Source organism: Prionailurus bengalensis, chromosome B3, assembly GCF_016509475.1.
Source record: "Prionailurus bengalensis isolate Pbe53 chromosome B3, Fcat_Pben_1.1_paternal_pri, whole genome shotgun sequence".
NCBI lineage: Eukaryota > Metazoa > Chordata > Mammalia > Carnivora > Felidae > Prionailurus > Prionailurus bengalensis.
Window position 1 is genome coordinate 137,185,005 of NC_057355.1, and position 21,941 is coordinate 137,206,945.

At 38.7% G+C, this 21,941-nt stretch overlaps 1 protein-coding gene across 15 annotated transcripts in view; it reads left to right on the top strand.

Annotated features, from left to right (window-relative positions):
* Positions 1-21,941, top strand: part of UNC79 (unc-79 homolog, NALCN channel complex subunit) — a 270,279-nt gene that overhangs the window by 115,892 nt on the left and 132,446 nt on the right. For all 15 annotated transcript variants that reach the window (XM_043556906.1, XM_043556897.1, XM_043556895.1 and 12 more), the window contains 6 exons: positions 130-359; positions 2,510-2,681; positions 4,051-4,281; positions 17,083-17,273; positions 17,844-17,967; positions 19,932-20,072. In XM_043556906.1, the coding sequence (XP_043412841.1) occupies positions 130-359; positions 2,510-2,681; positions 4,051-4,281; positions 17,083-17,273; positions 17,844-17,967; positions 19,932-20,072 (1,089 nt within the window). The remainder of the gene's footprint in view (positions 1-129; positions 360-2,509; positions 2,682-4,050; positions 4,282-17,082; positions 17,274-17,843; positions 17,968-19,931; positions 20,073-21,941) is intronic.

Genomic DNA, 21,941 nt, shown 5'->3' on the forward strand with positions numbered 1-21,941 from the left:
CCGTGTTTTGGAAACTTTAGAAATGTGCAGCCACTTTCAGCGGCCCCTTTACATTCCGTTTGTTCCACTTCTTAGCCCCATTTACCTCAGTGACCAGTTTTAGTTGATTTCGCTATTTTTTGCTTCTAGAACTGCAGTTCCCATGTAAGAAGAGCAGTTGTTACCTGCTTTTCAGCGGGCTGCTGTGGCCGTCACGGAAACAGGCCCGTTCGGTACTGCAAGAGATGCCACTCGAATCATCACAGCAATGAAGTGGGGGCCGCGTCGGAGACCCACCTCTATCAGACCTCCCCTCCACCCATCAACACTCGGGAATGCGGCGCCGAGGAGCTGGTCTGCGCCGTGGAGGCTGTGATCAGGTAACAGGCAGCTGGTTAGTGGTCTACCGGAAACACCACCTTGGTTTTGAGCCACCCTTGGCACATTGGTAAAGTTCACTCAACTTCAGGTGCCCTCAGCCTAGCCTCTCACCTTCCATAATGCAGTGATGATTTTTTTTAAGTTTATTTATTCATTTTGAGAGAGAGAGAGAGAGAGAGAGAGAGAGAGAGAGAGAGAGAGTGTGTGTGTGTGTGTATGCAAGTTGGGAAGCAGCAGAGAAAGGGCAGGGGGAGAGAGAGAGAGAGAGAGTCCCAGACAGACTATGCGCTGTCAGTGCAGAGCACAGAGCCCTATGTGGGGCTGGAACTCATAAGCCATGAGATCATGGTCTGAGCCCAGGTCAGATGCTTAACCACGTGAGCTACACAGCCACCCCAGTGACGATGTTTTAATTCATTCATTCAGCCAAGCGTGTGTTAGGCACTTGGGAGACAAGAGAGAATAAAATGTAGTCTCCACCTTCACCTTACCCATGTAGGGAGTATAAAGACAGAAGCACAGGATTGCGGTTCAGTATGGTAAGCAGAGTGATAGTGCAGAGCAGAGTTTTAGGAAAGTGAAGCAGAGGCACCCCTCAGAGTGAGGGGTGGGAAGGGGGTGCCTGAGGCCTGACTGTGCACTGTAAAGTGTGGCGAGCTCTAGGTAATTCGGTACTGGGGTAAAGCTGCGGGCTCTCCAGTGAGACAGGAGCCCAGTCGTGCAGGCGGTTGGCTTTCTCTCCTATCACGTGACAGAAAAAGGAGCTTTGGAAATGATAACTTCCAGACTTGTTCTCTTTTTGCATAATAGTCACTGAAGCAAGATTTTTAAAATTTAAAGAAATAATATTGGACTGTATGTTTTAAGGATAGAGACTCTTTTCTGTGTCTCTTACTTCAGTGGCTGATGCATGTAGAAATGCAATAAATGTTTGTCAGATGAAACATTACAGAAAGTTTGGAAATAGAAGAAAAAACCAACTATACTGCTGTCATCATTATCAGTGTTGCACATGTTCTTCTAGTTTTACTCAAATGCACATCTTATTTATAGAATTATAATCACAGTATATCATAATTTTTTGACATAACATTATACCATTAGCTCTTTTACATGTTGTTAGATAGTTTCTGTATTTACCATTTTTAGTGGAAACATAATTTTCATCTAGATTATTTCCCTCCACCTTTAGATTTTTAGATTGCTTCCATTTTTACTATTATATATTACTGTGATAAATATTGTTGTGAATAGTGCTGTTTTTCTATTTTTTATTTTTTTAGGGTACATGACCACATATGGTTGGCTGGGTCAAAGGGTATGAATGCTTTAATGGCTGTTGATGCATTACCAAACTGATTTTCAGAGTGTGCATATGAATTTGTAATGCCAAAAGCATTGTATGAAATTGCTAGTTTTGGCTACACTCTTGCCAACATTGGGTCTTATTCTTACAAATTATGACTTGTTGGGGTGCCCTGGTAACTCAGTCAGTTAAGCGTCCACCTCTTGGTTTTGGCCCGGATCATGATCTCATAGTTGGCAAGTTTGAGCCCTGCATCAGGCTCTGCACTGACTGGCAGAGACTGTTTGGGATTCTCTCTCACCCTCTCTCTCTGCCCCTCCCCTGCTTGCACTTTCTCTCTCTCTCTCTCTTTCTCTCTCTCAAAATAAATAAATAAACTGAAAAAAAATTTTGACTTGTTTAGCAGGTTGAAAAAGGAGTCTTTGTTGCTCATTTACAGATCTTTGAATATTAGATATTGAGTATTTTTTCATTTGGGTATAAATTCTTCAGTCTCTCTTTGTACCATGCATTTGAGGTCCACATAACTTCAGATTAGATCTAGGGGAAGTATTGGCGTCTAGCGGGATGGTTGGTACACTGGAAGCCAGAAGGCATCAGTTCTGCCTGATTCTAATTGATTGGAGGAAGCAGCCTCTTTGTGCCTCAGTTTATTCACTTTGGAAATGGGGATGGAGTACAACATAGTAAAGAACTGAAATTAGGCCTGTTGGAGCAACTTCTACCAATTGGAAGGAGAGCAGTCAGTTATGCCTGAGTACTCATGAAGTAGTTGCTCTGAATAGGTCATAACCTAGAATGTGTTTTTCGATCACCTAACTTGACATCTCTCATCTTTGGCAGCTTGTTGAAAGAAGCCGAGTTCCATGCTGAGCAGCGGGAATATGAGCTGAATCGCCGGCGGCAGCTGGGACTTTCCTCTTCCCACCATTCCCTGGATAACACTGACTTTGACAACAAGGATGATGATAAACACGACCAGCGACTACTCAGTCAATTTGGAATATGGTTTTTAGTAAGAAAATAAGTTAGCTATTCTCTGCTTTCTTATTTCTCATGACAACATTGCACCAATGAGGAATATTTCCCGTTCTTTTTAAAGAAGTTAGGGAATAGTGAAAAGTTAACCTTAGCGGTGGAACTCTATATTGTCTATATTGTAGGACAGTGGCTCTCAACCCTGGGCTGCACATTGGATTTCCCTGGGAAAGCTTTCAAAGAATGGCAATGCCCAGATCCCACCCTAGCATCTTGGGAACTTTTAAAAAAGCTTCCTTGTTGATTCTAATGAATAGCCAGGTGTTGAAGCCTACCGGCCAGACCCTTGACTGTTTGAAATGCACCTTTGACAGAAAATGGATGGGAATGTTGCTAGGGTATGTTGTGAAATAACCGAGTCAATATAATTTACAGATCATTCGCATCCTATCATCTATACACATGACATTTTTCTTGAAAGTTCGGTATCTGTGGCACTTTTTGTTTATTTAGGGCAAGTTTGCATACAACCAGAAAAATCAGAACTGTATTAACACAGGCAATTTGATTGTTTTTGACTGATTCACGGGCAACATTCATTCAGTAAAGATCAAACATCCCAATCCCAAATTCCATGCAAGCTGAACATGGCAGTTCTGTTAGAGAAGCGGACTTTTGTTTTTGCCCAACGGAGACATAGATTGAGTCTCCATAGTAATATATCTCTTTTATGCTTTTACATGGTTATCTGAAAAAGTTGTTTTGTTTTGTCTTACCAAATTGGTATTTAATTGCTGATTTCACATATTTTGCTCCTAGAGCTTACTACCTAATGACATAATGACTGCTATTATGAACTCTTTGAAGGCAAGGATACTGTTTTATTTGTACATTCCTGACTCCTACTATTGTGTTTCATAAAAGATTATTGCAGAATGAATAATGAATAAACGATGAGCTGTTTTTAAAAGGCTATTTGTAATGTGCTGAATTAGGGGGCTCTAGGCTTTCAGAATTATTACTGATAGAAAATCCTTAGCTAAATCTGATAATTTTAGAATGGAAACATAGGTAGATTATTTTTTCACTGAAGATATTTATGAAATTTCACTTTGCAGACCTAACTTTTAAAAAAGCATTGATCTAGTGTAGATTACAAAATAGGTTTCTTCTAGGAGAAAAGGCTTATCGAAAGGTGCAATCTTGAGGGGAAATTATTGTTGCAATCCTTCTCTCCCTGTAAGGAATGCAGTTTCTAGGTTAAATGATCCTGTGTCATTTATAAACTGCCTACTTTAGATGGATTATTGGGAACCTTTTTTTTTTTTTTTTTGCCGTTAAACGAATCTTAATAATGATGTAAAATGGATGAAGGCTAAAGCAGAGTCTAATCTGCCCATTTCCAGGTGAGCCTTTGCACGCCCAGTGAGAACACACCTACAGAGAGCTTGGCCAGGCTGGTGGCCATGGTGTTTCAGTGGTTCCACTCCACGGCATATATGATGGATGATGAAGTTGGAAGTTTGGTGGAAAAACTGAAGCCTCAGTTTGTCACCAAGTGGTTGAAGACAGTCTGTGATGTTCGCTTTGATGTCATGGTCATGTGCCTTCTTCCCAAACCAATGGAATTTGCCAGGGTAAGTGGAGGCCCCCCACTCTGACCTTGTTGGAGAGGAATTGGGAGAAACACTTCCCTAGCCATTAGCATGTTATCATTGTCTATAGAAGAGCGTCTCTCCTTATTTTAGTCAAGACAGCTGAATGAGGTTAGTCGAGCAACTCCATTTTAGGTGATGTGCTGCTTTGATGTTGGTTTGGGATGAAGAATGGTAAAACGAATATGTGAGATATCTTTAAGAATTTACAAGAAGATAAAAAAATGGGGCACCTCGGTGGCTCTTGATTTTGGCTCAGCTCACGATCGCGTGGTTTGTGGGGTCATGCCCCACGTCGGGCTCTGAGCTGATAGACTGGAGCCTGCTTGGGATTCTCTCTCTTCCTTTCTCTCTGCTTCTCTCCTGCTCGTGCACTCTCTCTCTCTCTTTCTCAAAATTAAAAAAAAAAAAAATTTAAGGGAGGATTCATCCCTGACTTTGCTGAATGTATTTTTTTAAATTAAGAAACAGAAGAAAAAAGTTTTTCTATGAGATTGCAAGGTCTCAGTCCTTCTCTGGTCTACTGTCTGTGTAAAGGCTAACATTTGATTAGGAGCAATTTCTGTGGTTTCACATAAATTTCTAGAAGTGAATGGCAGAAATCCTTGCCCTCTCATTTGGAATGCCACAAAAGGCATAGGACGTGCCAAAATGCTCCCTTTCCTCCAGCTTATAGGACAAATTCCTCTGAGCTCATCCTTTTGCTTAGTGGATTATAGGCTTCAGATACACAGCTGGTAAGACCCCATATTTTTAAAATATAATATAATTTGTGTCTAACTTAGCAAGGTAGATGTCCAGAATCAGTTTTTGGCAGAAATATAGGACATTTTTTCAAGATATTTTCTGGATTTTATTTTGTGATTATTTTGGTTTGTTTTCAATGAGATAGGGAGGCATTTTTCAGTCTAATTAAGACATTTAAGGATAAAGTAGAACACAGACCATCTAAAGAAATAGCTTTCGTTAGGTTTCCGGGACACAGAGTAGTTCTGTGGGTGATTCAAGATATACTTTTTTCTTCTTTGGTGCCACCTACTGACTCACATATAAAATTGGAGTTTTGCATAACAGAAATTCCCTATTTTGTGGCATTATTTGACTGTGTTGATATGTTTTCTATTATTATTTCCTTTGGAATAGTAAAGGATTGGTCCAATCTGATTATCGAAGATAAGAGGAAATGGTAGCTGAGGGCCTGTAACAGACACATTTGGGAGAGAAAAGACAAAGTTTATTTATACTTATAGTCAGTACTCAGTACATTGCTGCATATCAGTGATGGGCATCTCCCTCAGTAGCCAAAGATAAACAGTGTAGGGTAGGGAGTTAGGGCTGGAATGGGAAGATATAGAAGGTTCTCTTGAGCCTTTTGCTACTTAGTGGCACTGGGCAGTCTGTCTCCACAGCAGCTGAATTCACAGGTAACTCCCTTTAATGGAAATGATATTTCTGAAAGCTCTGCTTTAGTCAGACAAGGGAAGTTGGGATAAAGTTTCTGCATCTTCTTTAGTTCTAACGTTTTCATTAAAATGATCCTTATGACAAGTGTGGGGGTCTGAGTGGTTCCGCACATTTCTCTCATCTGAAACTTCGAGAGAAGTTTCACACCAAAGGGAAGGTAGGTTGATTGCTGTAGATTTGGGTTAGGAGCTTCCAGGTAAGAGATCTGCAAAGGAGGAAGCAGGCATAGATTAGGACAAGGAAACAAACACAAAAAAACCTGAGATTAATGGTGACAGTAGACTCTAAACCTAGTTTCCAAGGTCAGAGGGCAGCCAGTCAGGATTTGCAGATGTTGGGCTCAAAGTGTCTTTAGACAATAGAGTGAGGTTGTCCGTGTCTCTGTCCTGGGTATGAGCAGCGCATGGGCGAGGCTGGTGTTTGGTGAGATTCCTGACTGGCCCTGGCTATTGCCACAAGTCCTTTGAAGTTCAAATCAAATTGTCTTGCTCTGGCTTTGCAGGGCTTTGGGACAAGACAACCTAGAGTATCAATAGGATCTAGGCCGTCAGGTTTTAGTTTTCAGTGACACCAAGTAAGCAGGGTGGGAGGAAAATTGGAAATACCAGTTACTGACAAAATGTGCAAGACAACAGGATTCAGTTTATGAGGAGGTGACAAATAGCTCAAAGACCGTGAGCAGGACTAGAATCTGATAATTCACAAGGGTGGGTTATAGTTTTCCATTGAAACATAAAATTTCTGTCTATAGTCACCCCCCATTTTCATCATAGATAATCAAAATAAGATTAATCTTATTCACAAAGTAAGACTAGTCTCATTAAATTTGGCCTCATTATTTATGTAGATGCAGCGACAGTCAATGGTAATCGACCAAAATAAACCTTTAATGTTGGCTGTGCTGGAATGTTTATGGAGAATCTCAGATTGGGCTTTTAGAAACCGCTAGAGGTTAGGATGCTAAGCCAGTAACTTGTCATCATACTTCATCTACAGTACCTCTAGATTTGGATAAATTTATCTCTGAGGTCACCAAAATATTCTAAGTTTCCTGGACCTTTCAGAAAGTAACATTTCATATTTGCTTATCCTGTTTTTTCCAAGAGGGCTTTGTAAGCCCTGGCTCCTTCATGTCAACCTTAGTTCCTTAAAACTGGTCATATCTGATTCTATGCACATCCTTCTCTACTATGACAGTCTAGGCAAAGTTTTTTACCAGTTTTTCTGATTATGTTCTTTTACAAAGAGAACAGATTGAGAAACTTGTGCATGGAAATAAAAATACTAAGAGTTTCTGAACTCTGAAGGGTCAGATGTGGGGGGAGAAAAAGACAAGTGTTTTGTTGTTGTTTACAAAAATAATCTACTAAATTCTTGTGAGTTGTAGCTAGTTTAAGAAAAACCTTATATCCAGAAAATAGAACATTAAAGAGCCAGCAAAGTTCCAAACTAAAAAAACACAAAAAAATGATTACCTTTCTTCATCGGTTCATTCATCCTAATCTAATCAATTAAAAAAATTTTTTTTTTTAATTTTTTTTTTTTCTCAACGTTTATTTATTTTTGGGACAGAGAGAGACAGAGCATGAACGGGGGAGGGGCAGAGAGAGAGGGAAACACAGAATCAGAAACAGGCTCCAGGCTCTGAGCCATCAGCCCAGAGCCTGACGCGGGGCTCGAACTCCCGGACCGCGAGATCGTGACCTGGCTGAAGTCGGACGCTTAACCGACTGCGCCACCCAGGCGCCCCTAAAAAAATTTTTTTTAAGTTTGTTTATTTATTTTTGAGAGGGGTGGGGAGGGGCAGAGAGAGAGAGGGAGAAAGAGAATCTCAAGCAGGCTCTGCACCATCAGCGTGGAGCCCGATGTGGGGCTCGAATTCACAAACCATGAGATTGTGATCTGAGCTGACACAGAGTCCAGATGCTTAACCAACGGAACCACCCAAGTGCCCCAACCCCATCTAATTAACTTTTGTTCCTTTTAATCTTGGGTAGCAGTTTTAGGAACACATCAGCTTCTCCACCAGTGTTCTGGAATCCTTTCTCAGGCCGGCAGCATGCAATACTACCAGTATCTTGTACTCAGTATTGCCTGTCATACTGTTCCTGGGTCTCAGAGACAGTTCTTTTTGCTAAAGCCAAAGCCTTCTATCTAGTGGTTGATCACAAGAGCTTTCAGGAAAACATCAGAAAAAAAACAATAACAAACTGTGAATGATAAAAGACTTTAAAAATGGCTATAATCAGATCCTCTGAGAGTACTGGAATTATGATCACATTAGGGAAAGCATCAGGAGGCTATGTCATGAGCAGGAAAGGCAATGAAAAATTGCTAGAAATTTCATAACATTTTACCTATACAAATATAAGCTAGGGAAGGTTAAGCATCTCTTCGTATTTGATGATGCTTTTCATGCAATTCAACATACCAAATAAACCTAATTGGTTATTGGAAACCTAATATCTTATTTTACTAGAAAAAGAAAAAAATCCTTTGAGATTTTCTAGAGGCCCTCTGAGAAATCTCAAAGCCAGTTTGAGATCAAGATTTTATTAAGCACTTGATTTTGGGAAGGCAAAAATATGAAAAGTTGTCAGAAATGTCAAAAGGTTTAAACACTTAATTCACCAGGATCACAGGGTCACTATGAAACAATACTTAATTATCCATTTAACCACAAGGACAAAAAGATTTCAAAAGTAAATATAGGATGTAACATGCTAATTAAAAAATTGGCTTTTTTGTTTTAATTGAGAAGACTTAGTCCTCTTAAATAATTGAGGACATGGGGCACAGGAAATTATGGTAAGACACAGAATAGTTGTTTCCCAGACACATTATTGAAAAGGTAAAGAAAAACCTTGTTCAATTTCTTTTCTTTTTATCCTTTTATGTTATTATTATTATTTTTTTAAATTTAAATCCAAGTTAGTTGACATTAGTATAATAATGATTTCAGGAATAGAATTTAGTGATTCATCATGTAATGTAACACCCAGTGCTCATCCCAAATGCCCTCCTTAATGCCTCTCACCCATTGAGACCATCCCCCCACCCAACACCCCACCAGCGACCCTCAGTTTGTTCTCTGTATTTAAGAGTCTCTTACAGTTTGTCTCCCACTCTGCTTTTATCTTATTTTTCCTTCCCTTCCCTTATGTTCATCTGTTTTGTATCTTAAAGTCCTCATATGAGTGAAGTCATATGATATTTGTCTTTTTCTGAGTGACTTATTTCACTTAGCATAATACACTATGGTTCCATCCAAATTGTTGCAAATGGCAAGATTTCATTCTCTTTAATTGCTGAATAGTATTCCATTATATATATATATATAGGAATACTATTAGTATTATATATATATAATATATATATTACTATTATATATATATATATATATATATATATATATATATATATACCACATCTTCTTTATTTATCCATTTTTCAGTCAGTGGACATTTGGGCTCTTTCCACACTTTGGCTCTTGTCAATAGTGCTGCTATAAACATTGGGGTGCATGTGCCCTTTTGAATCAGCACTTCTGTATCCTTTGGATACATATCTAGTAGTGCAATTACTGGGTCATAGGGTAGGTCTATTTTTAATTTTTTGAGGAAACTCCACACTGTTTTCCAGAGTGGCTGCACCAGTGTGCATTCCCACCAGCAGTGCGAAAGAATTCCTCTTTCTCCACATCCTTGCCAACATCTGTTGTTGCCTGACTTGTTAACGTTAGCCATTCTGACAGGGGTGAGGTGGCATCTCATTGTGGTTTTAATTTGCATTTCCCTGGTGATGAGTGAAGTTGAGCATTTTTTCATGTGTCAGTTGGCCATCTGGATGTCTTCTTTGGAGAAGTGTCTATTCATGTCTTTTGCCCATTTCTTCACTGGATTATTTGTTTTTTGGGTGTGGAGTTTGATAAGTTCTTTGTAGATTTTGGATACTAACCCTTTATCTGATATGTCATTTGCAAATATCTTCTCCCATTCTGTTGGTTGCCTTTTAGTTTTTTTGCTGACTGTTTTCTTTGCTGTGCAGAAGCCTTTTTTCTTGATGAGGTCTCAATAGTTCTTTTTGCTTTTGTTTCCCTTACCTCTGGAGACATGTTGAGTAAGAAGTTGCTGCGGCTGAGGTCAAAGAGGTAGTTGCCTGTTTTCTCCTCTAGGGATGGCTTCCTGTCTAACATTTAGGTCTTTCATCCATTTTGAGTTTATTTTTGTTTATAGGGTAAGAAAGTGGTCCAGGTTCATTGTTCTGCATGTCGCTGTCCAGTTTTCCCAGCACCACTTGCTGAAGAGACTGTCTTTATTCCATTGGATATTCTTTCCTGCTTTGTTAAAGATTAGTTGGCCATACATTTGTGGGTCCATTTCTGGGTTCTCTATTCTCCTCCATTGATCTGAGTGTTTTTGTGCCAGTACCATACTGTCGTGATGATTACAGTTTTATAGTACAGCTTGAAGTCCAGGATTATGATGCCTCTAGCTTTGGTTTTCTTTTTCAGGATTGCTTTGGCTATTCGGGGTCTTTTCTGGTTCCACACAAATTTTAGGGGTTTTTTTTTTGTTCTAGCTCTGTGAAGCATGCTGGTGTTATTTTGGGTAGTATCTACATTTTAACGATATTTGTTCTTCCAATTCATGAGCATGGAATTTGTGTGTGTGTGTGTCTTCTTCAATTTCTTTCATAAGCTTTCTATAGTTTTCAGTGTATAGATTTTTCACCTCTTTGATCAGGTTTATTCTTAGGTATTTTATGGTTTTGGGTGCAATTGTAAATGGGATTGATTCCTTGATTTCCCTTTCTGCTGCTTTATTATTGGTGTATAGAAATGCAACTGATTTCTGTACATTGATTTTATATCCTGTGACTTTGCTGAATTCATGTATCAGTTCTAGCAGTTTATTGGTAGAGTCTTTAGGGTTTTCCACACAGAGTGTCATGTCATCTGCGAAGAGTGAAAATTTGACTTCCTCCCTGTCGATTTGGATGCCTTTTATTTCTTTATATTGTCTGATTGCTGAGGCTAGGACTTCCAACAGTATATTGAGTAACAGTGGTGAGAGTGGACATCTTTGTCATGTTTCTGACCTTAGGAGGAAAGCTCTCAATTTTTCCCCCTTGAGGATGATATTAGTGGTGGGTCATTCATATTTGGCCTTTATGGTCTTGAGGTATGATCCTTCTATCCCTTCTATCCCTTTTCTTGATGGTTTTTATTAAGAAATGATGCTATATTTTATCAAATGCTTTTTTTTGCATGCAATTTCTTATTAAGAACACACCAGTAACCCAAAAAACTTTGTCCTTTTTTGAGAAAGAAAACCAAACTCAGGGGCGCCTGGGTGGCTCAGTTGGTTAAGCATCCAACTTTGGCTCAGGTCATGATCTCATGGTTCATGGGTTTGAGCCCTGCATCGGGCTCTGTGATGGCAGCTCAGAGCCTGGAACCTGCTTCGGATTCTGTCTCCCTGTCTCTGTGCCCCTCCCCTGCTTGTGCTCTGTCTCTCAAAAATAAATAAACATTGACAAAAAAAAAAAACAACAACAACCCAAACACAGGTTTTATACTGCTACACTGTTAATATTAAAGTTCACTTGGTGTTGTATGGAAACCACTTTGACAATAAATTTCATATTTAAAAAAATAATAAAATAAAATAAAATAAAATAAAATAAAATAAAATAAAATAAAAATAAAATAAAAAAATAAAGTTCACTTAAAAAACTTTCCCCATCAATCTTAGCCAGTTTGACCACACAAGGTAAGATTCTCTCTCTGTCCTCCACCCCCACCCTCCACACCATCCTTTACAACTTTTTATTTCTATTCAGGTTTTTGTCCTTCACTTTACTCTTTTTTTATTCTAGAAAGCCTTCATACCACCTCTACAGAATGACTTTAGGACAGAATTACTCTTTTCGTCCGTAACAAAATTGTCTCATATATTCCTTAAATATTCTGCATACGGAGTTTTTTCCATCACTCTTACTATTTCTAATAGTTTCACTTATATATATTGATCATAGTTTTCACCACTTGATAACCTCTATTTTTCAGAGAAAACCAGGAGGTAGACAGTTTGTGAATTTCCTGTCACCTACCAGTGTTTTGTAGCATATTAGCAAATTTTATGAATATACTACTTTATAACCTCAAGAGCTATACTTCATAGTATAATTTCTCAATATGGCAAAAAGAACATATTTATTAACAGATCAAAATATCTTTAGTCTCTCTGTCATAATAAGAATCCAAAAGTAGGGGCACCTGGTGGCTCAGTTAGTTAAGCATTGACTCCTAGTTTTGGCTCAGGTCATGATCTCATGGTTTGTGAGGTCGAGACTCATGTCCATGCAGAGCCTGCTTGGGATTTTCTCTCTTTCCCTCTCTCTCTGCCCCTCCCCCTCTCACATGCACTTGTGCTCTCTGTCTCAAAATAAATAAACATAAAAAAAAAAAAGAATCTAAAAGTATATAAACTTGTATTCAGTAATTAATGTTTCAGCGTTTTGTCTTTTTTTCTTTTTAATGTTTATTTATTCTTGAGAGAGAGAGACAGAGCGCAAGCAGGGAAGGCGCGGAGAGAGAGGGAGACACAGACTCCAAAGCAGGCTCCAGGCTCCGAGCTGTCATCACAGAGCCTGACATGGGGCTCAAACTCACAAACCGTGAGATCGTGACCTGCGCCAAAGTTGGACGCTTAACCGACTGAGCCACCCAGGCACCCCTCAGTGTTTTGTCTTATTTAGAAATGGTCTAGATATTCAACAGGTATATATCATTTAATGTAACTTAGTATAACTTTCGTTTCAAGCTATCGAAAAACATTTTGGAAACTACTAAGTAGACATATTATAACACACAGTTATTGTTGAAATAAAGCTTGTCAGAATAATAATTTAATTAAAATTAAATCTATACGTTTTATAATCTTAAACATCTAGTAAATATAATATTAACTTACTTGACTAGAAAACCGACATAGAATAAAAATGTATGATTAGATTATACTCACTGCTGATAACTCAGAAGACACAACTGTTTTTATTAAACCAACTATATGAATCTCGTCTTGTTTATGAAAGATTTACCCAAATCACATGAACTTGAAAAACATTTGGGTTACTATCTTTCTGAGAGTTTGGGGAATATTTAATTCATATAAGTTACGTTTTTAAAACTCATTTAGAATAGATCTTTCAATGGATTTTGTAAATTGTCAATACCATTCAGAAGTAACAAAATATCACATATACATAATATACCTATGCAAAAGTATAGACAGACACACATACAAATGGTCCCCAGTTTACCATGGTTTGACTTAGGATTTTTCGACTTTACAGTGGTACAAGAGTGATACACATTCAGTAGAAACCGTACTTCAACATGTGAATTTTGATCTTTTCCTGGACTAGTGGTATGCAGTATGATCCTCACTCATGATGCTGGGCAGGGGCCACGAGCCTGAGCTCCCAGACAGCCACGTGGTCACTGGGTCAACCTTTGCTATACCAGCTACCGTTGCGCACCCACACAGCCATTCTGTTTTTCACTTGCAGTACAGTATTCAGTAACTTACATGAGCTATTTAACACTTTATTATAACATAGGCTTTGTATTAGATGATTTTGCCCAGCTGTAGGCCAATGTGAGTGTCCTGAGCACATGCAAGGTGGGCCAGGCTAAGCAATGATATTTGGTAAGTTGGGAGTGTTAAGTGTATTTTTAATTTATGGTATTTTCAACTTATGATGGGCTTATTGGGACACAATGCAATTTTGAGTTGAGAAAGATCTGTAGAGACCTTAACAGTAGAGACTGTCATAGTAATACAAAACTCACTAGTTTATGTAAGAGTTGTTTTTCAAATTCACTTTTCATCATCACTTTTATTCAAATTATGTTTCTAGCAGATAGAACAAGTGGTTAACCTATTCAATGTAAGGACTAAAGCTTTTTATCAATATTTTTGGAGAGACCTTCAAGATCTTTTTATTTGCCCTGATGTGTAATGAAGGCTGTGGTTCAGCCTTAGGCAGTTAGTTATTTTAGTCCACTAAGAAGTTACTTTTTATTTTTTTGTACTTTATTATTTGTTACTTTATTTTATTTATTTTTTTATTTTTGGGTGGTGCCTACAATCTTTATTTATTTTTAATAAAATTCGTTGTCAAGTTGGCTAACATACAGTGTATACAGTGTGCTCTTGGTTTTCCATGATTCATCACATACATACAACACCCAGTGCTCATCCCAACAAGTGCCCTCCTCAATGCCCATCAACCATTTCCCCCTCTCCCTCACCTCCCCCCCCCCCCATTAACCCTCAGTTTTTTCTCTGTGTTTAAGAGTCTGTTATGGTTTGCCTTCCTCCCTCTCTGTAACCATTTTCTCCCCCTTCCCTCTCCCTATGGTCTTCTGTTAAGTGTCTCAAGTTCCACATATGAGTGGAAACATATGATACCTGTCTCTCTCTGACTGACTTATTTCACTTAGCATAATACCCTCCAGTTCCATTGCTGCAAAGGGCAGGATTTCATTCTTTCTCATTGCCAAGTAGTATTCCATTGTGTATATAAACCACATCTTCTTTATCCATTTTTGAAAGCTGGAATATGCTAAGGAAAAAGGCATTGGAGGTTTGCTAAGGCGGGGAGGGGGGTGTTAATTGGAGCTTCTCAGGAGGAAGAATAAATTTCTCCTTTTTTTTTAAATTAATTTTTTTTTAATCACAGGAGGCAATAGTACAAGTAAAAGCAAGACATCCCTTTGGCCTGAGAGCCAGCTATTTCCTTGGATGTTTGCATCTTAGAGAAATGCTTTCAGGACCTTGAGAAGATAGTTCTGAGGGGTAGAAGATTTACATCTCAAAGAGGGAGAGAAAGGATGCAAACTTTTAAAGTCACTGGTCTAAGAGGGTTTTGATTGGGACAAATAATGAATTCTCTAGGTAGCATGGAGCTTTTAGGAGCAGGCATTTTAAGGGAGGAGGGGTTTGGGAGGTGGGCAACATTATTTGTGCTGAGTCTGAAGTTTTGAGTGGGTCCACGTTGAGGCCTTAGTACAGAGGAGGGTTCAGGGGGGTCTGCCTGAGGAGGCTGAGGCCTGGGACAATTACTAATAAAGTGTTTATTCAGTGCAGCATAGTCCCCTTTTCCCATGTCCTGACTTTCCGTAGTATCTGCAGGCATCTTGAGAGGAATAGGGGAAACTCTGGGATTGGGAAGAAGCATGGGTGGGCTTTGGGATACTTCCAGAACCACAATTACGTTTTTTGTAAAGATTCGATTAGTAAGGCGAGGACAGTTATTTTTAATTCTTCAAAGAATAAGATGGCAGCCTTGATAATATTTAATTAAGGAGCTGGGCTACCCCCTTGACTGCATTAATTTGAATTCTTTATATCCATGAGAGGATTTCCAACTAAGGGGAAAACAGAAGATTCCTATGTTCTGAGATGTGTAGATTTAAAGCTGTGTGCCTTTGCAATATTTTTGTAAATTGTTTGGCGAAGACTTTAGGATATTTTCCTTCCTTCGGAGTATGTCATTCCACTTTAGCCCTATTAAACTTTGGAGGGAAGGCCTCTGTAATAGCTCCTATCAGGCTCTGAATATGGGCCTCTGACTGGATCATTTGCAGGAGAAGGTGGTGGAGGGGAGTTCATGGTGGGGGCAGATTTTAATTTTTGTTCTAAATCTGATTTCTGTTCTAGAATTTTGCTAGGGGAGTCTTTAGGCTAGCTGTGATCTTTTGTGTGTGTGTGTCTTACCAGTTTGATCCTCCCATATTGGTAATATGACATTTGTTTAAGGTGAGAACTCTCTAAAATCCTTTTAAATATAACAACTTTTCCGAATCAAAGGATCCATTGTTTAGCTATTGACAATTTAGGAACACCCCAGAGATACTTATTCCAAAATGTGACTCAAAGCCAGTAGGCATTTGGGGCGCCTAGGTGGCTTAGTAGGTTGAACGTCTGACTCTTGATTTTGCTCATGTCATGATCTCATGGTTCGTGAGTTTGAGTCCCACGTTGGGACCTGCCTTCAGCTCTTGGAGCCTGCTTGAAATTGTCTTCCTCTCTCTGCCCACCCCCAAAATAAATAAACTTTAAAACAACAACAACAAGAAAAAACCCCGTAGGCCTCTGAGTGTATGTAACAACAGTGACAGTCCCAGAAATGTAGTCACTTCCTGCAAATTTCTAATCAATCATCTAGGATTTTGGAAATAGGATACCAAATAGATATTTGAGCTTTAAATAGAATTGATTTAATTGTTTTCAATAACTTAGAATTCTAGGAATAAAAATTAAATGTTTAAAATTGGATTCATTTAAAATAAGGTAGTTTCCAACGATTCTTGTATTATATGGTAAAGATTCAGGACCAGTTGAGCTGTTGTTACTTTGACATACATAATAAGAATATAAGGTCTTTATCTAAAATTGGAATTATAAGGGCACCTGGGTGGCTCAGTCAGTGAAGCGTCTGAATTCGGCTCAGGTCACGATCTCACAGTTCGTGGGTTTGAGTCCTGTGTGAGGCTCTGTGTTGACAGCTCAGAGCCTGGAGCCTGCTTCAGATTCTGTGTCTCCTCCTCTGTCTCTCTGCCCCTCCCCCACTTGCACTCAGTCTCTCTCTCTCTTTCAAAAAATAAACATTAAAAAATAAACAAATGACATTGGAATTATAAACAGAACCAGAATTTAATTCGATATAATTTTTTTTGCACTAGAAAATTAATATACTATCTTAGTAAAAAACACGTTTTTTTTTTAAATTAATGAATTCATCCATCCTTAGAACATTTTTAGGAGAAAAATTGTGGCATAATATAGCATAGGGAAGAATAGCACTCTCTGCCACTTTATTTTCCATACTGAAAAATATTAAATGCAAAAATCTATATTCCTCTGAAGCACAGGTGTAACTGCACGTATGTGTAATGGGTTTGTGAAACTTTAGAAATAATAATGCTCCAATTGTGTGCTCATCCTGTTAGGAATAAATCTTTGGAATTTTAATTCATGTGTGTGATTCGGACTGCAGTAGAATAGTTGAAATCCAGTCTGTGATTAATATTTGGACCTATTTGTAAGTACGGGTGTTTTTTGTAATTAATGTATCCTGATGGTTTATAGATTCTTACATATCTCACTGGGAAGATACTTGGCCCGCAATTCAGATGTAATGGATTTCGGTCTTCCTCTGTATCCATCTCCTTTAGGAAGTCCTTAGAGTATAACCTTAACAGGTGCATTTTGTTCTTTTCCCCTGTGGCTGTGGAAATGCCATCAGGTTGGTGGTTACTGGGATAAATCCTGCAGCACGGTGACTCAGTTGAAGGAAGGTCTCAACCGAATCCTCTGCCTGATCCCCTACAATGTGATCAGTCAGTCTGTGTGGGAGTGTATTATGCCCGAGTGGCTGGAAGCCATCAGAACAGAAGTCCCAGATAACCAGTTAAAAGAATTCAGGGAAGTATTAAGGTGGGTAAGTAGTTTAATGAAGCCACCACAATTATAATGATGTCTGACATTTATTGAGCATGTAATGTGTGCCAGGAACTGTGTTAAGTATTTTATATAATCTTGTTTACTTTTTAACAACCCTATAGAGAAATCTGAAGGTGCAAAATGAAGCAGTTGCAATAAACTGTGCTAAGATGACCTGGAATTGTTGAGAAAAAATTTGGTTCTGGTGGAATAATAGATACACCATATTGTTTGTTTATTTTCAAATATAATTATGATTTGAATAAAGTGGGGAGAATGCAAGAGGATAATGTTTTTAGATGCTGGGGAGCAACTCTAATTCTTTAGAAATGCAATGCTTTCTGTTAAGCCTGATATGAGTATAAACACTAATGTTATTAACAACAGTATGAATTCTTTATTCTAATGAAATAAACTATTATAGTAAAGTGAAACATGATAATAATATTTGGAACACAGCCCAATCTAAAGTGTTTGGCTCCCCAAATAAGATACAGTTAAAAAATGCAACTCAACCCTGATATATGCCCATTGGTCATTTACTTTTGTTGCTCTGCTTTCCAGCAAAATGTTTGACATTGAGCTCTGTCCTCTACCTTTTTCATTGGAAGAAATGTTTGGCTTTATTAGTTGTCGGTTCACAGGATACCCTTCCTCTGTGCAGGAACAAGCTTTACTGTGGCTTCATGTGAGTAAATGGCACTTTTAATCATTTGGGGCAATAGTTCTTAGCCTGGGAACTTTAGATCCCTGGGTAGAGGAGCGGAGAGTTATTGCAGAGTCTATAAATTTGCATGTTTGCTGAGGGTAGTCTATAGACTAATAACTCATTGCATAGATAAATAACTATATGTCAAATATATGTGGCTATCATTATGGTTAGTAAAATACAGATTTATGTAATACTATTACTGAATTCATAATAGCTTTTGGTCCTTATGTATTTTTCCATCAATAGATTCTAAAAGTATAATAGGCTGTCTTGTGGGGTTCTTTTAAATCTTTTGATATTAAATAGGTGCTTTACTTGGGAAGGTTGAGAGCTGCTGCCTTAGGGAGTAGCATGAGCTACTGGAATGCCTTTCTCCCCGGTCTGCATTTGTAACTCCAGCTTATCCTTAAAGCCCAACTCAAAAATGATCTCATCTATGACGTTTTCTTCACACCCCCATTTTCTCTTTGGAATTCACTATTCCTTCCCCCAGTACTCATACAGGCTCCTTGTGTAAATTTTATTCAGCCTAATATTTAGTTCATTTTTGTCTCTTCTCCTGATTGCAAATGCTTGGAGTGCAGGGACCAGGCAGGGCTTTTTTCATTTCGAAATCATATCTCCCTTCATCCTTTCCTCTCAACATCTAGCACATGCCTTGTATTTATTTGATGAATGTTCTTAAAAATTCATTAAATTGAGTTGAATGTCTGTCAGAAAGTTTGGCTAGTTTCAAAAAAGGAGGCCAGAGTCAATGTTTAGATTCGCTATGGGTGCAGATACGTTGCTGTATCACAGAAGGATGAATTTTCAAGTCATGAAGATGCCTTTCTGGGTTCTAAACTGAGGAACAATATTTTTCGCAACTGAGAAAGAGTAAAGGGACCATTTTTTAAAAAGTACCTTTTGGACCCAGAATTGTCACATTTCATCCCCAAGCAGATCTCAGCAAGGTTATGTCTCATTTTAGGAAAGCCAGTCCTTCTACAGATGGCTACGTGTTGTTACTCAGTTACATGCCCTTTAGGCTGAGTTCTGTAGGGGTGAGCAGAAAGGGCTCTAAACCTCTGTCCTCAGCATGGCTAGAGCAATTACAGCTGCATGTTTTATGGACGGGGCTTTCCCAGAGTTCTGGTTTGAAGACAGGGTTCTGCAACTGAAGGAGGTTTTAAACCTCTGGTCTAACATTTGGGGAACAGAGTGAACAGTATAGTGATTGGAGCCGACTCATTTATTAATTAATTGTGGAAACATTTTTAGAGTTCCTCTGTGCCAGGCATCGTAATTGGCACTGGGATAAAAATGAGATAAGAGATGGTCCTGTCCTCACACTTCCTTTCTTCAGGGAGCTCACAGCGGAAGAGACAGTATCAAACAGTCAAATATAATGAAAAGTAATCATTGCTCTAATAAATGTATGTACAAAGTTCTAAGGAAGCAGAGAAGAGGGATGAATTAATTCTGTCTGAAGGAAAGATGCATCTATTTCCAAAAATTCATTACAGATAAAGTCACTTGACTTTGGCAGAGGGTACCTGAGCTTGTATCAGAAAGCAAGGTCAGATGGCGCAGTCAGATCAGAGGGAGGATGGACTGGAGGAAGATCGCACACAGGTTACACTAGTCCAGGAGGAAGATGATGAGTAAGGCACTAGCAGTGCTATGGAAAAGAGGAGACAATGTCAAGAGATGCTTAGAAGTTTTAATAGAAATAACATGGCAGTTTATGGGATGCGGGGAGTGGGGAAGATAGAAGGTCCAATAATAACTTTGAGTTTTTACTATGAAAAATTGAGGTTGGCTGTGCTGATAGAATATACGTAAGGCTAAGTATCCTTATGTTCAGTAGTTCACTTTGGGAAAAAATGTTAAATGCAGTTTTTTTTTTTTTTGAGTTTTAAAGTTTATATTTTGGGGGGATATATGCCTTTTTTCCCCAGGTATTATCGGAGTTAGACATCATGGTTCCACTTCAACTATTGATAAGTATGTTTTCTGATGGAGTTAATTCTGTTAAAGAACTGGCAAATCAAAGAAAATCAAGAGTCAGTGAACTGGCAGGGAACCTTGCAGCTCGAAGGGTAATTATTGCCACAACTGTTTTTGTCTTACTTGTTAAGATTTTGTCAATTATACCAGGTCTAAAAGTAGCATCATAGTAAAATTCTCTAAAAATGCTTTTTCATCCCATCTCACTCTGTTAATCTTTTAAGCACATTAAATAATAGAAAAGATTGATCTAAGATATGTTCTGTATAATCTACAGTCAATAAATTATTGAGTTTTCATTTTCCTTTGAGTTTTTCTCCTGCACATACCTATTAGCTATCTCTCATCCTTGATGAAAGCAAAAAGAGTAGCTTTGAGGTATTCTTTTTTTTTGTTTGTTTGTTTCTTTTGGTCTCCTGGTGAATAAGAATTCTTTACCAGTTGTTAGGCAGATCAGTGCTTCACTTTGGGGATGAGGAGTTTGGGTGTTTTGTTCTATCATGTTTTGAGAAGATGTGGTCATCTGATGGTTACTGTGAGTGATGCTGTCACTGTGGACCAACTGAGCCCATTTTAGGGGGCCCCTTTGTACTTCTGTGAATGAGAAAAGTCAGCATAGTCTAGTCCGAGGTGTAGGAAAACTATTGGGAATTTCTGATAATATTTTTGTGGAGGACATGATAGAGCTTCTGTTGGTGTGCTGACATTCCTAGACCAGGATCAGTTCTGGAGAGGTTCACTCTCAATGTGATGGCAGGCAGGGACTGTTCGCAACTTTCCCTTGTCAGCCTCTCCATACCATTTTTTCTTACTGTCATTCTACCTGATATCTAGGGACTAGAAAATATATCAGAATCATGGGATCATAGTTTGTATTCAGTGCTCTCTTTTGATTTTTAATCATCATTACTTTTCTTGTCTGCCTCATAAGAACCAGCTGGCAAACATTTTTATGTTGTTTCTTTCTTCAGTAACCTTTAATATTACATAACTTAATTGGTGCCTTATACTGTGCAATATATTCACAGTGAACCATAGCACAGAACTGTGTGAGGCAGTTGGAGAAGAGCTCATTGTCCTCATTTTATAAATACGTAGCCTGAGGTTCAGTGAGTTGAGGTGATTTGCCGTAGACAACACTATCAATATCCAGATATTCTGACTCTTGGTGGGGTACTCTTTTTCTTTAGTTTAAATATTGTGTTCAAGGAACTCTCTGGTTATTATATCTTTGAGAGAGAAAATATGATTTCAGAGTGATATACAGGTATGTCAGTCAGGGTCCTGTACAGAATTTATCCTAGATGGTTCAAATGAAGGGACTTTCATGGAGACTTTGCCTATAGAGTTATGGGGAAAGTTAAGGGAGCAATAAGGGTTGGTTGAGGCACCTAGACATCAGCAACAGCTCAGTAGGAAGCCATTAGACCCCTAAGTCTGAAGGAACATGGAAAAGAGTTCCTGGAGCCCATTGAGTGCTGAAATTTTAAGGAAGGGCTGGCTGGAAGAGTAGTGGAGAGATTGCCAGAGATGTAGCATCAAAGCAGGCAGAGGGTGGGAGATACACGTCTACCTCTCTCTCCATCAGCTTCAGGGCTTCTGCTGGTATCTCCCACTGATTGAACCCAACTGGAAGCCAGCTTGCAAGAAAGCTGGGAAAGACTCCATCCTTGGCATCCTTGGGCATAGAGCAGGGCAGAAGAGGGCAGTGAGGGGCTTGGGTAGGCAAATGGAGAATAATCAGTACAACCAGTACAACAATTTGACATATATTGTTTTCCCATAATAGTTTGATAATTGTACTATCCAGATGCCATTCTTCTTTAATCAGTCATGTTAAACTGAGATTTTGTACTCATGATTCTCAAACTGATCTTGCAATATCTGGTTATGGTTTTAGGTTGATGCAAACAATTTACTTTAATTGCAAATGTGTGATGGGATGAACAATATAATGGCAA